Consider the following 16,133-nt stretch of genomic DNA (forward strand, 5'->3'; position numbering starts at 1 on the left):
CACTTGTTTCATTAACCAAAATTCAAAGGCTTAGAGATAGTTGGAAAATTACTAGGTTTGTACCAGCTTATCTCAGTGGAGGCTTTTAGTTAAATAAGTGCACAAAGCATATAGACAGATAGCCATTTATCAGTTGATATTGAAAATATTTGATCTTTTCAGAATTTTAAAATGCCCTTTTGTTTTTCACCATTGCATTAGTCCTTTGTCCTAAATTCATATAGTATTGCTTTCTTTTCATAAGAGATTTAATCAACTTTAATGAAAATTAGATTGAAATCTCTTTCTAAAAAGTTGATTTCTTTTTCAAAAAGTTGATTTTGTCTGTGACCCATTATATTCTTTATCCACTCCACTGTTAATTCTTATTAACAGATGAGAATTTTATATTTCATAAATGTTTAAACACTAATTCGTTACTGAACTACTTACTGCCATGACATTTCTGTTAATTTCACATAATTCTTATATAAGCAGTACTGCTTTTCTGTTTATCTAGAAAGTTTAACTTTTCAATCAACAGTGATTTTTCCCTGTCATTGTGGAAATAGTTTCCAGTTTTCCTTGTTTGGTCCTGATAAGCTTTCTGTTGTTTTTAAGAGAACTGTTTATTAAACTAAATTTTATATGACAGTGTAGGCTCTTGCCTATATTTATGCGCTCTCTTCCCCTTTTCCGTATTTAGGGTGTTTTTCATCCTCCTTCTTCCTCCTTTTCTACCTTCAGTACCAGAAATTTACTTAGCAGTGGTGATAATGCTAGTGTCACCAGGTTGGCCTTTCTTGGCATTTCTTTTGTTCAGGGATGTGAGTTATTCACTAAATGTTTTGAAATGAATTTCAGTTCATTAAGAGCTTTAGAGTATAGTGGAAGGGACATATGAGTTTTTTAAATTAGTGGAGTGACAAGCATCTTGTTTTCTTAATATATTTCCATCTTTTGTTTTTAGGAATGGTGGACTCATCTTTGGTTAAATGAAGGCTTTGCATCATGGATTGAATATCTGTGTGTAGACCACTGCTTCCCAGAGTATGATATCTGGACTCAGTTTGTTTCTGCTGATTACACACGTGCCCAGGAGCTTGATGCCTTAGATAACAGCCATCCTATTGAAGTGAGACATAATTTTCACTCATTGGCCTTTGCTCTCATTTTCAATAAAATATATAATTTGTTTATAGAGATACTTAGGACTCTGAAAAGAAAATTGCATGGGTGATGTCATTTACTTTTGTAGTTTATGTTTCCTTTCTTGAAATTCTAGCAATACTAAGTTCTAATTATGTTTCTTTTTAAACATCTATGATCTGTGTAGAAGCAAGTGCTCTGTACCCATAAGCATTCACTAAATAGATTTTTATTGAATAGTGTGGGGGAACCATAGCTGTTGGGTAGTATGATTCTGTTGTTTCAGAGAAAATTCTGAACATACTTTTTATTGTTGTCATTGTCTGTTTTTATATAAATATTTTAATTCTTTTGAGTTAGCCTGTCCTTATTTTAGCTAGTTTATCTGTATAAATTTTGCCTCTAAAGAGCTAGACTTAGAGTCTACCTGGACATATTTAACCAGGGTCCTGTGTAACTGTAAGCCATTACAATTAGTGCAAGACGTCAAATGTTTTTCATCTCTCCCTTCCTTACCCTCACTTCCCTACCCACAAAGAGATCAATAGTGACTTGCCTCCCAGCAAAGCAGTGCCAAGGTTGGAACCCAGGTCCTAAGAGATGATGGGGATTGTGTTATATATTCTATTTTATTAGTATTAGTTATTAAGCCCTTTTAAACAATTACACGTTATGAGTCACCTAAAGGGAAAAAGTATCTTATGATTTAGAAGGGTTTTCCTAGAAAGCTTTTTATGTAATTCAGTATTACAGGCTGTCTGCTTCCTGTCATAACCTTGAATCACACTGTCTGCTAGGTCAGTGTGGGCCATCCTTCTGAAGTTGATGAGATATTTGACGCTATATCATATAGCAAAGGTGCATCTGTCATCCGAATGCTACATGACTACATTGGGGATAAGGTAAAAAAGCAATTTAAAAAATCTTCCATTCTTTTATGCTGAAGCCATAGAGTTTTGCATGAAAAAAAAAAAAGTTTGATTTTATTTAGGTTAAGTTCCTAAGTGATTTTTCTAGAATTTATAAGGATAGTACTCTGGCTTGTCTTTATTTCTTTTTATGCTGATTATTTTGGTCTCTGAGATGAATGATGTTGCAGATATGTTTTGGGGGTTGGTGGAAGTCTGGTATAAAACTTAAAAGCAAAAGTAGAAGGCAAAGAGTATGCATTTTTAAACAGAAAGTAGTAGACATTAGGGGGATACATGTGTTTTAGTAAATCTAACAGTCAAGTAATTTGAGTAAATTAGTTTTTGAGTACTATATACTCAAAATATACTATAATTCTAAGTTCTGACTCTCCTGGATTTTAAAAATTGTGTTTTCTCAGGACTTTAAGAAAGGAATGAACATGTATTTAACCAAGTTTCAACAAAAGAATGCTGCCACAGGTAATCTTTCTATCTCAATAATCCATTGAGATAGAAATGGAGAGAAAGTGTTGGCATACTATCTAGAGTGTGACATTTTATTTTTTCTAAATACTTAATTTTCCATGTGCTGGATAGGAAATAGAGTCGACGTATTTGAAGATGTGTTACATCATGGATCAACAATATGAATCAGGACCTATTATCCTTTTGGTCATCCTCCAGTAGTCTGCTTTCCACAGCTCAATGTTTTGTCACTTTAAAGAGTCTGAAAAGTTCTGTTTACTTTACCAGAGCTTGTTCTTTTTGATGATTTGTGGGTTTTGTTGCCCTTCGTTGACCATTGGCCATTAAAATAGCTGCAAATTAACCATTTGTAGGAGTGAACTTGTGGAACTACAGATTTTCAATGAAGTAAATTCTTAAGATTTTATGATGGTCTATTAGATATTAGAGTCAAAAGGAAGAATAAAGGTGTAATAGTTGATTGACTGTGAAGCTGAGTTCCTTAGTGAACAAAAATAGTTTAAAATACAAGATTTGTGTAATGTCATTAGTATAGGTCTGGGGTGGGGCCTGAGAGTCTGCATTTCTAACAGACTCCCAGGTGAAGCCAGTGCTACTAGTTCATGGACCGTACTTTAGCTTACCAAAGTGTAACTGGTACAGGGTGTACCATGTAACTTTTTTTGGTTTGTTTTTGTTACTTATGAAAGACAATTGGCAGTTCAAATACATTCCCGTTAATCATCCATGATTTTTATCCTCCTGTAGCAGTTGTAGTGCTCTCTGTCTACTGTCTCCGCCCCGCCCTTAATTTATGCTTTCTTAATCTCTCCCCTGGAATTCACTACTAATTTACTACTCGCCTTGTCCCACTCTCTTCAGTTTCATCTCTCACTCTGAGGCTAGCTAGGGTTATCTTTCTAAAGTGAATATCTAATTACATCACCCTACTGATTAAAAACACTTGAGATGCCACATTCCTTTCACGATAAAGTCTATACTTCTTTGTAAGCCATACAGTCTTGAACAGTTCAACCCCTGCCTACTTTTTTAGCCTCATGGCCTGTTGCTCCCACACATGCGCCTCTGTCTTCAGCTTATTGAATGTATTGCTGTACTGACATTTTCTGTCATTTCTTATACTTTCCTCTTTTTTTTTTTGGCCGTGCTGCATGGCTTATGGGATCTTAGTTCCCTGACCAGGGATCGAACCCGGGCCCACGGCAGTGAAAGCTCAGAGGCCTAACCACTGGACGCCGGCGAATTCCTTTTTATTTACCTCTTTGTACCTTTATTCTGTCTACCTGGAATGCTCTTTTTCCCACTGTCTAATGAACAACTCCTCTTCAAGCTGCAGACCAAAAGTTTACCTCTTGTGAAGCCTTTATTCTTTGGATTTTTCTTTCTCTGTTCTTGCCCCTGTTATAGTATGTACCACATTGTATTGTTGTTTTGCTTATTCTACCACCAGAGTTGTTTGACCATATGGGTCAAAAACAGCATCAGCATTGAGTATTTTTTAAACTTCTGTTAATTGAATGGGTATAATAGTTTTAAGTTTGTGAATGATTGTTTAGTAGTGACCTTGAATATGTTTCCATTTGTTTGTTTCTGTTTCTTCTTGTTTGAACTCACCTGTTTGTCTTTTGTTTATAACTTGTAATTTTTTAATAAATTGGAACAATTAAGAACATCTTAGAATATAAGACCATAGAGTTCACTTAATGGGAAGGCAAGGGGAACGTTAATTTGGCCCACTGTTCCTGAACCTGAAAGAACCACAAAATTGGTCAGTGTTGCAGTGCCAAGAGTTATATAAAATTTCTGGTTTGTTTAGGAAAATAAAAATGGAAACATTTTAGATTTTCATTGTTTGTATATCTTCTAGAGGATCTCTGGGAAAGTTTAGAAAATGCCAGTGGTAAACCTATAGCCGCTGTGATGAATACCTGGACCAAACAAATGGGATTCCCCCTCATTTATGTGGAAGCGGAACAGGTAAACTTATAAAAAGTCCTTCAATTTTTTTGATATTGTATTAAATGAAATTCAGTCAGCGTTATCAAATTTGCTTTTCTGTCCTTTAAGTATTCTAGGTAAGATTTAAGCCAGCCCTTATACTCTTTTCTCAATGATTTATTATGTCTATACCAAACAGTTTACCCCCATGTCTTTAAAATTATACATGCTTATGGTAGAAAACAAAATATTGTCTGCCCTTACTGTCCCCAAGGAAAACACTGTAACCTTATTGATATAGTTCTAAAATCACCAAATGAGGTTTATTCTGAGAATGCAAGGTTGGTTTAATATTAAAAAACAGTCAAGGTATTGACTCATAGTCACTACATTAACAGAATCAAATTAGAAAAACCACATAATGACCTCACCTGTTGCATAAAAAGGATTTGGTAAAATTCAACACCCGTTTATAATATCATTCTTTAAAATTAGGGTTTTTTTTGTTTTGTTTTTTTTTGTTTTTTGCGATACGCGGGCCTCTCACCGCTGCAGCCTCTCCCATTGCGGAGCACAGGCTCCAGACGCGCAGGCTCAGCGGCCATGGCTCACGGGCCCAGCCGCTCCGCGGCATGTGGGATCCTCCCGGACCGGGGCATGAACCTGCGTCCCCTGCATCGGCAGGCAGACTCCCAACCACTGCGCCACCAGGGAAGCCCTAAAATTGGTTTTTAATGTTGGATGGCATTGTGATTTTGATTAGAATTGCATTCATGTTAGTTGAACTGTTATCTGAATTCAGACAGGTGTAGTTCAAAATGAGTTGTCCTCCAACAGTACTGAGAATTACCATCAACCTATAATGCATACCAGAAAGTTTGTCTTAACTTAGTTTAATTGTATGAAACTATGAAATCATTCTCTTAAATTTCTTTGCCATGGTTTTATAAGCTGCATAGGGAATTAATTCCATTCTTTTTTAGGGAGGAGGATTCATAGCTCTTTTTTAGATATGTGTTTGTCCTTGTGGTTCTGCATTGTCCATGAAGCTAATATTTTACAAAGGCTCAATGTGGCAATAAAGTATATACATTGGAGAACCTCTCAGTTAGATTGGCTGCAAGCATTTGAAAAGGCAGTTTAGGGAACACAATTAATCATATTTGGTGAGAAAGGATATCTAAAACTTTAGTGAGCTGTCATTGTGACCATTCTGTTTCTTTCTAGTTTATCAGAAGAGAGGACACTAATACCCCACTTCCTCCCAATGTTATTGAGACTCAGCGAACTTTTCCATCAAGCTACTTTCAAGATCTTACTTTTTCTCTGCATTTTTTTTTGTCTCCAAGCACAGCCAAACTAATCCTCCATTTTACATTACAATAAAAAGCCTGTCTATGGCTCAGTTCTTTTACAGATAGGAGAACTCTGCAACATTGTATCTTGATTATGATCTGTATCTCACTTTATATTCCCTAAATTTAAATATTTTTGCTTTATTTCTGAATCAATTTAAAAGTCACCTAATAACTTTTTCAAGGAAATCTATGTGATACATAATTAATCAGTGATGTAGTATCCGTATTTAAGTTCATTAGTAGTTTCTTTATGGCATCAAAGTGGCCATTGCTTCCTCACTCAAATTTTTTAGTTTTTCATTTCTGTCTCTTGCAGTTTATCCCTTTATAAAGGTCATTGACCCAATTTAGTGTTTGATTTAAGTGATCTTAAAATTGTTTTATCTTGCATTATTTAAAATGTCTAGGGCATAGTAACAAATGATAACTAAATAAAAGATTGCATATTGTTGAAGTAGTTTTTTAAAAATATGTACTTGCCTTTGTTCCTTCTGGCTTTTTAGTTTTTTGCAGTACCTCTCCCCGACTTTTTTTTGTGTTTCATTGCAAAGCTCATCCTTTGAAACAAGGTGTGTGCTGCTTTCATGTTTGTCAGTTGTTCTAAAAATGACTTTGGATTCTGAATTCAGAATTTGAATTCTGAATATTGAGTCCCCATGCTAATTTAATGTTGCCACTTTTTGGAAGTAGAAAAGGCTGAAGACATAACCTTCCTCCATAAAGGTTAACTATGTATCCTTTTTGAAAACTTTAACACTTTGAAGTTCTTATCTGGATACATATCTTTTCACATGAGCAATATTTCATAGCACCTGGCCTTTAATTTTTAGAGTATTGTTATTTTGAGGCCTTAATGCGAAATAGTGACTTTTCTACCATTCTGTAGTATCATGCTCTTTATCACCATTGCATTTTGTATATTCAGGAGCCATTTGGCTATATGGTTTCACGTCTGCTTTGTCACAGAGATGTCGTCCCCTCCAAAAAAAAAAGTGTTGTTGCTACTACAGCCTTTATTTTGTTTTGCTTCTTTAGATAGAAGATGACAGACTACTGAGGTTGTCCCAAAGGAAGTTCTGTGCCAGTGGACCATATGTTGGTAAGCAAATGGCTATGAGTGGGAGCTGATCAGTGAGTTTGGATACCATACCATAGTGTTCAAACTAATAAGAAATAATTATCCATTTAAAAATATTTTTAATAGAATTAAACAGAAACAAGGTAATGGTAATAGAATAAAAACGAAATCTAGGAAGTCAAAACAGGAGATTCATGGGGTATTTGTAGTATTGTCATATTCTTAGATTTTTGAAAGTCCATGTCTCTGTGTGTTATTGGGGGCTGTAATGAATGAAGAAGTATAGGAACACTCAAGGGATGTCTCTAACCTTAATCCCTAAAAGAAGACTTGGTATGCATTTGTGTACTAAGTCTTATGCACTTGTGTGCTAAGTACATTTGGTATATTTGTGTACCAAGTGTATACATTGTGGCTAATTTTTTTTTTTTTAATTCTTGGGCGTAGTAAGTAACTAAGCAAATAAATAAAGCCTAATGATTATTTAGATTTATTATGTACCAGTCATTGTGCTAAGCACTATAACTGACCCTTATTTTATACTCTCAGCAACCCTATTAGGTAGGTCATATTATTTCTGTTTACAAATAGGGAAGCTGAGGCATAGCTAACTAAGTTAAATTGTGCAAGATAACCTATATAATAAGTCAAAGAGTAGGAATTCAAACAAAATAGTTGGATTATATAAGTTTATAATCCTTAAGTTTATACCCTTAACTATCATTCAACTCTGCTTTTTCAAGTATTTCTACATGACATTAGACTTTTTTGTTGTTGTTTAATTATTTTCGGCTGTGTTGGGTCTTCGTTGCTGCACATGGGCTTTCTCTAGTTGTGGTAAGCGGGGGCTACTCTTTGTTGCGGTGCGTGGACTTCTCACTGCAGTGGCTTCTCGTTGCAGAGCACGGGCTCTAGGCGCGTGGTCTTCAGTAGATGTGGCACTTGGGCTCAGTAGTTGTGGCTTGCGGGCTGTAGAGTGCAGGCTCAGTAGTTGTGGCGCACGGGCTTAGTTGCTCCACGGCGTGTGGGATCTTCCTGAACCAGGGCTCAAACGGGTGTCCCCTGCATTGTCAGGTGGATTCTTAACCACTGCATCACCAGGGAAGCCCGACAATAGACTCTTTTACCCAGGGAATGAAAGATGAATTGAAAAATCAAGAAGTAAACTGTTTTTCTGCACCTTTCTCACTTCCTTTAAAATAGTAGTTCCCAACATGGGGAAGGGTATATCAGAATTACCAATGCCTTTTCATGTTCCACCCACCAAATGATGATGCACTCTACTAGGTTTAAGAGGTACAGCCTTCAACCCTTAGTCTTAGCATTGAGAGTTACTCTTAATAAATATGTCTGACAAGTGAGGTGACATGTTTATTATCTAAATAAATAGTGTCACAGTTGCTGTTTTCTGCACATATCTGCAATCTGCATTGTAGGACCGACAGTTTTTGCAGGTCTTTCCAATACTCTGTGACCACTCTAGGCATTATTAAAACCTGAATTATCCCAGTGTCAGGAGGGAATTTTCATTTGTGGTTTAGCCTGATAGCATAAAGCTATATAATTTATTAAGATAGTTTCATTAATGTACTGGGCAATGACTCTTTTGTTTGGCATCTTAATGCAAAATCTGTTTTGCTGTATAATACCTAACAGAGTGTATGTATTTGCCTTACAAAAGCTTTGGCTTTTAGATGTGACTCCTCAGTGTTCGAATCCAGCAGCTCCCAAGGTGTATCCTATCTGTCGCAGAAATAGAATCAGCCCTTCAGTTTCTCAGCAGTGTATATACCTGTTAAGAATTGCACCTTAGAATTTGTTGTTGTTGTTGTTGTTGTTGTACGCAAGCCTCTCACTGCTGTGGCCTCTCCTGTTGCGGAGCACAGGCTCCGGACGCAGCTCACAGGCCCAGCCGCTCCGCAGCATGTAGGGATCTTCCCGGACCGGGGCATGAACCTGTGTCCCCTGCATCGGCAGGCGGACTCTCAACCACTGCGCCACCAGGGAAGCCCTGCACCTTAGAATTTGTTTTTAAGTGCTATGTGAGAGCTTTAACCCACTCGAAATGTCTCTTACTAGTAAAATCATTATTTCTTTTGCTCTGAAAAGGGAAAACAACAATTAAATTAAAATTGTTGTATTTGTGATTCTACAAGTAAACACAGTGTTCTCTTTTTCATAGGCTATTGTGATTTCATTAGTAAATTCTCTCTTCCTTATTATTATTCAGGTTACCTGGAAGAGTTCATGTACCATTAAAAATGAGCTATTGGCTTAACAATTGGATTCAAACCCATGCATGGGACACCACTCCTCTCTCTCTACTTTACCTTCTATTTCTCCCAGTGAGAAATTATTTTTCAAGCTTCCTCTTTGTTCTTCTCTTGCTTAAGGAGAAGACTGTCCCCAGTGGATGGTTCCTATCACAATCTCTACTAGTGAAGATTCCAGCCATGCCAAAATGAAGATTCTCATGGACAAGCCAGAGATGAATGTAGTTTTAAAAGATGTCAAACCAGACCAGTGGGTGAAGGTGAGTCCAGAAATGACATGGCCATTTTTATCTTACCTAAATTGATTTATTTCTTTCATTTCCTTTATTCATTTTATGGCTGGCTCTAAATTCTACTGTTTCATTTTGGACTAGGACTTGAAAAGAAAAAAACATTTCTGAACTTTCTTGTGTGAAATTTAGGGCCAACTTTCAAATAGTATTGTCTAGATATTTGCCTTTATGTCAGGTAAGGGAGTGGTCAATAAGCAGTTACAAAGGGATAGGATTAAACAGGAAAAAACTAGTAGTCTATGTATAAAGTCACATTAACCAAAACATTTGTAGTCTTGCAACTTCAAACTGCCCTGTCATTGTAATGACATGTTAACTTCAGTGATGTGTTGTCATTGTGCATGTACAACTATAATCAAGTGAGATCAGACATATAATAATCAGTTTGTGTCACTGAAATGTGAAATTACTTTTAGCTGGTGTTTTAAAGCCATTTCACAACACTAAGAGTCAGTAAATATTATTTTTCATTATTCTGTACTCTGCCTTTCATAATGAAAGTATCTGTTACAGACTTTTCTCCCAATTATAGGTTCCTAATAGGAATTATACATTGTCTCAGGCTTTTGTGCTTGCAGAACTATTTCTCCCTCTGTTTTAATTTTTTTAATATATTTTTATAATATACCCAGTGGAATACTATATTACCATTTGAAATTACATTCTGGAACATATGTAGCAATATGAAATTTTTCTTATAAGAAAAAACACTATGATTGTTATTAGGTAAATAAAGGTGTTATTCCTATAGTAAAAGATAAAGGGAATCAATAAAATAATTACTGTATTAGAAATGTGAAGTGACTTAAATATATATAAATAGTAAAATATTTATATCTTTTTTAAAAAATTAATTTATTTTATTTTTGGCTGTGTTGGGTCTTCGTTGCTGTGCGTGGGCTTTCTTTAGTTGCAGCGAGTGAGGGCTACTCTTCGTTGCAGTGTGTGGGCTTCTTATTGCGGTGGCTTCCCTTGTTGCAGAGCAGGGGCTCTAGGCGCACGGGCTTTAGTAGTTGTGGCACGCGGGCTCAGTAGCTGTGGCTCACAGGCTCCAGAGCTGTGGCGCACAGGCTTAGTTGCTCTGAGGCATGTGGGATCTTCCCGGACCAGGGCTCGAACCCATGTCCCCTGCATTGGCAGGCGGATTCTTAACCACTGCACCACCAGGGAAGCCCAAAATATTTATATCTTATACTGTCATTTTATCATTAAAATACTTTGCATATAAATATTATCAAAAATATTTTTGACTGTTGGTAAATAGCCTATAGAAAATAATGATAGTCAATGATTACCTCACTCCAAAAATCATATGAAATTGCCTTTTAACTCCATGTAATTCTTTAAAATCTAGGACCTGACAGTTTTTATTCTATTGAGGCTCTGGGCTCATTAGATCAGTATTTGTAAAGGTTTAGTCTTCCTCAGAGATTTTATTGTCCAAGTATTTTTATTTTGTAGTAAATGTTTTCTGTAAACTGAAAACCATTCACTGAAATTAGAAATAGAAACTTAGCCGCATTATATCCTCCTTTTCAGCCATGTTCTTTTCACTGTCGCTCACTTTGCCTCCCACTATGCCAAGTTTCTGTTTTCTTTTGCCTCTGTATTCATCTTTGACAACTGATTACTATCTTTATATGTTGTTTCATTTTAATAATTTGTCTGTTAGCATAAATGATCTTTGTTGTTTTTCCTCCAGATATACTAAAACTAGAACTTCTTTCATACCTACAAAAAATTGATTTAAAAAATAAATGCAGCTCCTTAATAATACCTGTTGTATATCTTTTCAGTTAAACCTGGGAACAGTTGGGTTTTATCGGACCCAATACAGCTCAGCCATGCTGGAAAGTTTATTACCAGGCATTCGTGACCTTTCTCTGCCCCCTGTGGATCGACTTGGATTACAGAATGACCTCTTCTCTTTGGTGAGCCTCCAGTAGTATGATGGATTTTGCTGATTAAAGGATTTTGTTTTTCCTGGAGTGCCTGACTGCAACATAACTAGAAGAATATAGTTCTTCCTGAAGGTTGAATGCCTTTAGTACCAAAGCAAATGACTAATTATTAATTAACATGACAAGATTGAACCTATATAATTTACCACAAACAAATCTCATTTTATTACTCCTAAGCCAGCTTTTTGCAACTATACTTAAACTATCCTTTGTAAGGCAAAAATTCTTTTCAACACACATAGATACGAACCTTGAAGAAATTTCTCTACTTATGTAGTTTTTAAAAATAATTCAGAGTGATTTATATTTTTCTAAAATAGTGGTTATACTTTGCAGGGAAAGTCTAGTAGAATTTTTTAACATTTCCTTACTATTCAAATTATAATATCCCATTAGCTTTAGAATTATATTTATATTTAGCTTTGTTCCAGAAAAAATTTTAAGGAGCAATTAGTAGTATTATCTTTATGACCCCAAAACATAAGTTAGATAATTTCTAGATGTCTCTGTGATAAAATTGTCAGATTCCTCCTAGTGTTCCTTTAATTGGACTTGAAATTTTCATTCCCCTCTGCAGTAACTGGTTTTGGATTCCTCCTTTGTATAAACACAGATTAGCATTGATGCACAAAACCTCACATCTGCTGATTTCATTGCTGAGAGAGACCTGTCCCAGGAGAGTGGTGTGTTTGTGCAGTTGGCTGCTGTAACAGAAGTTCTTTTTCCTAACTCTGTTAGTCAGTTCTGAAAGGACTGAATTTGTAGTGCCTTCCAGTTTGCCTTCTTTTAGAAATGAGTAAAGGACAGGCTGACGTTGACATAGTTTGCAGGTCTAGTTTTGAAAGCGCCTCTGTCAAAAACCAAAGCCCCAACTGTTTTTGCAACTTTTCTGAAAGTATGAAAATTTTCAAAATAAAAAACAATGCCAAGACCCCGGAAACTGAATAGAAATAGGACGTTAACTGTTTTCTTTCTTTTTCTAAATTGGTGGAATTCTAGCAATTTTTTAAAGTGGCTCTTCTATAAATAGCAAAAAAGTAAGGAATAGTGTCATAATACAGTTTTTATTTTATAAAATTCTGTAGTAGTCTGAGCTTATATAGTCTAGTCTCTTCCTTAAGGGATGGCTAACTAGCAGAAGATAATGCCAAAAATACATGCTTGTGTTTTTTGTTTTGCTTTTGTTTGAAGACTAGATTAATTTATGTTTTTTCCTATCCCAGGCTCGAGCTGGAATCATTAGCACTGTAGAGGTTCTAAAAGTCATGGAGGCTTTTGTGAATGAGCCCAATTATACTGTATGGAGCGACCTGAGCTGTAACCTGGGGATTCTCTCAACTCTCTTGTCCCACACAGACTTCTATGAGGAAATCCAGGAGTTTGTGAAAGATGTCTTTTCACCTATAGGGGAGAGACTGGGCTGGGACCCCAAGCCTGGAGAAGGTAATGGATGTACTGAATGGGGAAAGAATTGATCAGAAATTGGTCCTTTTTTTACTCAGCTGTGGTTAACAATAACAATAGCATCATCTTTGTGTCTGCTGGATGTTACTGTGTATTCAGCTAACTAGTAAGACTTAGGACTTTTAAGCCTCCTGGTGAAGTTACATAAAAACAGTGGTGGCTATGTGTATTTGTTGCTAAATATGATATATGCACAGAGCAAATGGTGGAAATAGAAGTCTTTCACAAAGTTCCAAAGGCCCATTTTTAGTAAAGAAAAGCTAAAGGGCATTCTGGATTATTTTATTTATTATTTTACCATAAATACCAGGCACCTTATGTACAGCTTGAAAAGGTGTTGAGAGACACAGGGGCCAGTTTTCTGAATTAAAGGAGTTATTTGCTTTCTACATGTATCCTGTCCTCTTTATTTCTGTAATCCTGTATTTACTCTTTTGCTGTCATTTAAATGTTGGGAATAGTGATTACAGGGCTTTAAATATAATTATTTTCTACTATATGCTAATAACTGAAGGTGGTATTTCCTCCTGCCCTTCTTATTCTGGCAGTCTTTTACAATAAGAACAATAGTAACAATTATCTAGAGCTCTATGTCTTTCTTTTATTGATTCAACAAATATTTATGTACCCAGTAAATGCCAGGTACCGTACTAGGAGATGGTGGTATAACAGTGAACAAAAAATCACCCTGTGTGGCTTACATTCTAGTGGAAGACACAGCAAACAGTTCAATAGATAATATTTTAGGTGGCAGCAAGTATCGTGAAGAAAAATAAAGTTAGGTAAGGTAGATCAGGAGTAAAAGGAGTAGTAAGCCACTGTTTTATGGAGAGTGGACAGGAAAATGCAGGAAAACTAGTGAGGTGATATTTGAGCGTAAGCAGAAACCTGTAGGAGAGACCTGTGAGGATATCTAGTGGGAAAATGGTCCAAACAGGAAACAGCAAGTACAAAAGACCTGAGGCAGAGGCATGCTTAGATGTTCAAGGAATAACAAGGAGGCTGGTAAAGTCAGGACAGAGAAACTGAGGGAGAGAGGAGGGTGGAAGCATATCAGCTCCTATAGAACCCGTGGGACTTTCACATTTAGTGGTATGAGCAACTCATTTGAGAGTTTAAAGCAGAGGAACATGACTTATTTACTCAGCTGTGTGAAGAACAGACTGTAGCAGGGGAGGCAAAAGAGGAAGCAGGGAGACAAGTTAGAAAGCTATTTCAGTAATCCAGTTAGGTGCTGGTTGCAGGTAGCACTTGTAGGTAGTAAATTCTGGGTATGTTTTGAAGGTAGAACTGAAAATACTTGGTGGTGGCCTGTGTGGTGGAGAGAAAGAGGGGAGTCATCAAATTTTGGCCTGAAGAACTGAAAGAGTGAAGTTACCATATACAGGGACGGGGAAGACTGCTGTAGAAGCAGATTTGGGTACAAAAGGGAATCAGCAGTTTGGTTTTGGACATCTTAAATGTGAGGTCCTTTTAGACATCCAAGTGGGGAGTCCCATGGCTAGAGGTCCAGGCTGAATAGATACATTTAACGCATAGATGGTATTTACAGCCATAAGATTGGATGAGGGCATGGTCAGTCCAAGATTTAGAGATTGGGTAGAAGAGGAGGAATCAGCAAGGGAGATTGACTGGACAATAAGGTAGGAGAGACAGGAGGGAGAGGAGTGTCCCAGAAGCCTTAAAGAAGCAGTAGAGAGGGAGAAGTGATCGTCTGTGACAAATGCTGCTCTAAGTCAGGCAGAATGATGAAGAACTGATGATTGCATTGGCCAAGTTCTGTGGCGTGGTGATGAACAACACCAGAAAGGGAAGAGAGGAAAAGGAGACAGCACTTTTAGACAACTTTTTAAAGGAGTTTTGCTAAAAAGAGGATCAGATAAAAGGGGATAATCTGGAGAGAGATGTGAGGTCAAGGGGGCTTTTTTTTTTTTTAAAGTGGGAGACTTTATGTTTTTGTGCTGATGAAAATGATGCAGTAATAGAAAAATTCATGATGTGAAAGAGAGGTAATTGCTGGAGTGATGGCTGAATAATCGAGAGGAGTCAGGATCCATTGCACAAGTGGAGGAGTTGGCTTTAGGTAGGAATACAGCAGATCCATAAGAACAAGACAGGAAGTATATGGACACAGATGCAGGTAAATTGGTGGATGTTGCACTTTCTTTCATGATGATAATATGTGAAACTTTGGGGGCTAAAAAATACCTTTTTGAAATAGGGAGAATGTCATTAGTTTCCCAGCTTTGCAGATGGAAGAATCAAACATAGCAAAATAATAAAAATATTGCCTGTATCAACACAGCAAATCAGCACCAGAATTATAAATTGGTTCTTATAAGAACCTTCACTAGCATCGTGTTATCTATTGATTTCTTATGGTTTTCTTAAATGTATTTTTCATGGAGTTACTATTTAAATATGGCAAATTGTGCATGTTCAATTCAGTGACTTGACAAATGCATACAACATCTCCATCACCACAGGAGGTTGCCCTCAGGCCACTTCCCAGTCCCTGCCACTCTACCCACCCCACCAACCCTCACATCCCTTGCAGGCAAACACTATTCTGACTTCTTTCACCCTAGATTAATATGGTCTCTGCTAGAACTTTATATAAATGGAATCATATTATATAGTCTATTCTTTTATCTGGTTTGTCTCACTCAGTATAATGTTCTAGAGATACATCCTTTTTATCGCTGAGTGCTATTTCATTGTATGAATATACCACAATTTATTTGTCCATTGTGCTGTTGCAGTCCATCAGTTTGTATGCTAGGTTAACTATTTTTTTTTGAGGTATAATCAATATACCACAAAATGCACTCTTTTAAATATACAATTCAGTCTTTTTTCACAGTGTTGTACAACCACCAGCACTATCTAATTCCAGAACAATTTCTTTACCCTCAAAAGAAACTCCATACCCATTGGCAGTCACTCTGTATTCCCTGGCAACTCAGTCCCAGGCAGCCACTAATCTGCTGTCTCATGGATTTGTCTGTTCTGGCATTTCATATAAATGGAATCATACCCTGTGTGGCCTTTTATATTTGGCTTCTTTCATTTAGTATGTTTTCAAGGTTCATCCATGTTGTAGCATGTATCAGTACTTCATTTCCTTTTATAGTCAAATAATATTCCATTGTATTATATGGATATACCACATTTTCTTTGTTCATTTATCAGTTTATGTATGTTTGGATTGTTTCTACTTTTTGACTGTTAGGAATACTGTTA

At 36.5% G+C, this 16,133-nt stretch overlaps 1 protein-coding gene across 2 annotated transcripts in view; it reads left to right on the plus strand.

The window, feature by feature from the left end:
• The window catches only part of NPEPPS (aminopeptidase puromycin sensitive), a 96,235-nt gene that overhangs the window by 71,454 nt on the left and 8,648 nt on the right, over positions 1-16,133 (plus strand). For both annotated transcript variants that reach the window (XM_059997559.1, XM_069540081.1), the window contains 8 exons: positions 950-1,114; positions 1,926-2,030; positions 2,459-2,519; positions 4,393-4,502; positions 6,857-6,920; positions 9,293-9,432; positions 11,262-11,396; positions 12,650-12,869. In XM_059997559.1, the coding sequence (XP_059853542.1) occupies positions 950-1,114; positions 1,926-2,030; positions 2,459-2,519; positions 4,393-4,502; positions 6,857-6,920; positions 9,293-9,432; positions 11,262-11,396; positions 12,650-12,869 (1,000 nt within the window). The remainder of the gene's footprint in view (positions 1-949; positions 1,115-1,925; positions 2,031-2,458; positions 2,520-4,392; positions 4,503-6,856; positions 6,921-9,292; positions 9,433-11,261; positions 11,397-12,649; positions 12,870-16,133) is intronic.

This window comes from Delphinus delphis, chromosome 19, assembly GCF_949987515.2.
Source record: "Delphinus delphis chromosome 19, mDelDel1.2, whole genome shotgun sequence".
In the NCBI taxonomy this organism is placed as follows: Eukaryota; Metazoa; Chordata; class Mammalia; order Artiodactyla; family Delphinidae; genus Delphinus; species Delphinus delphis.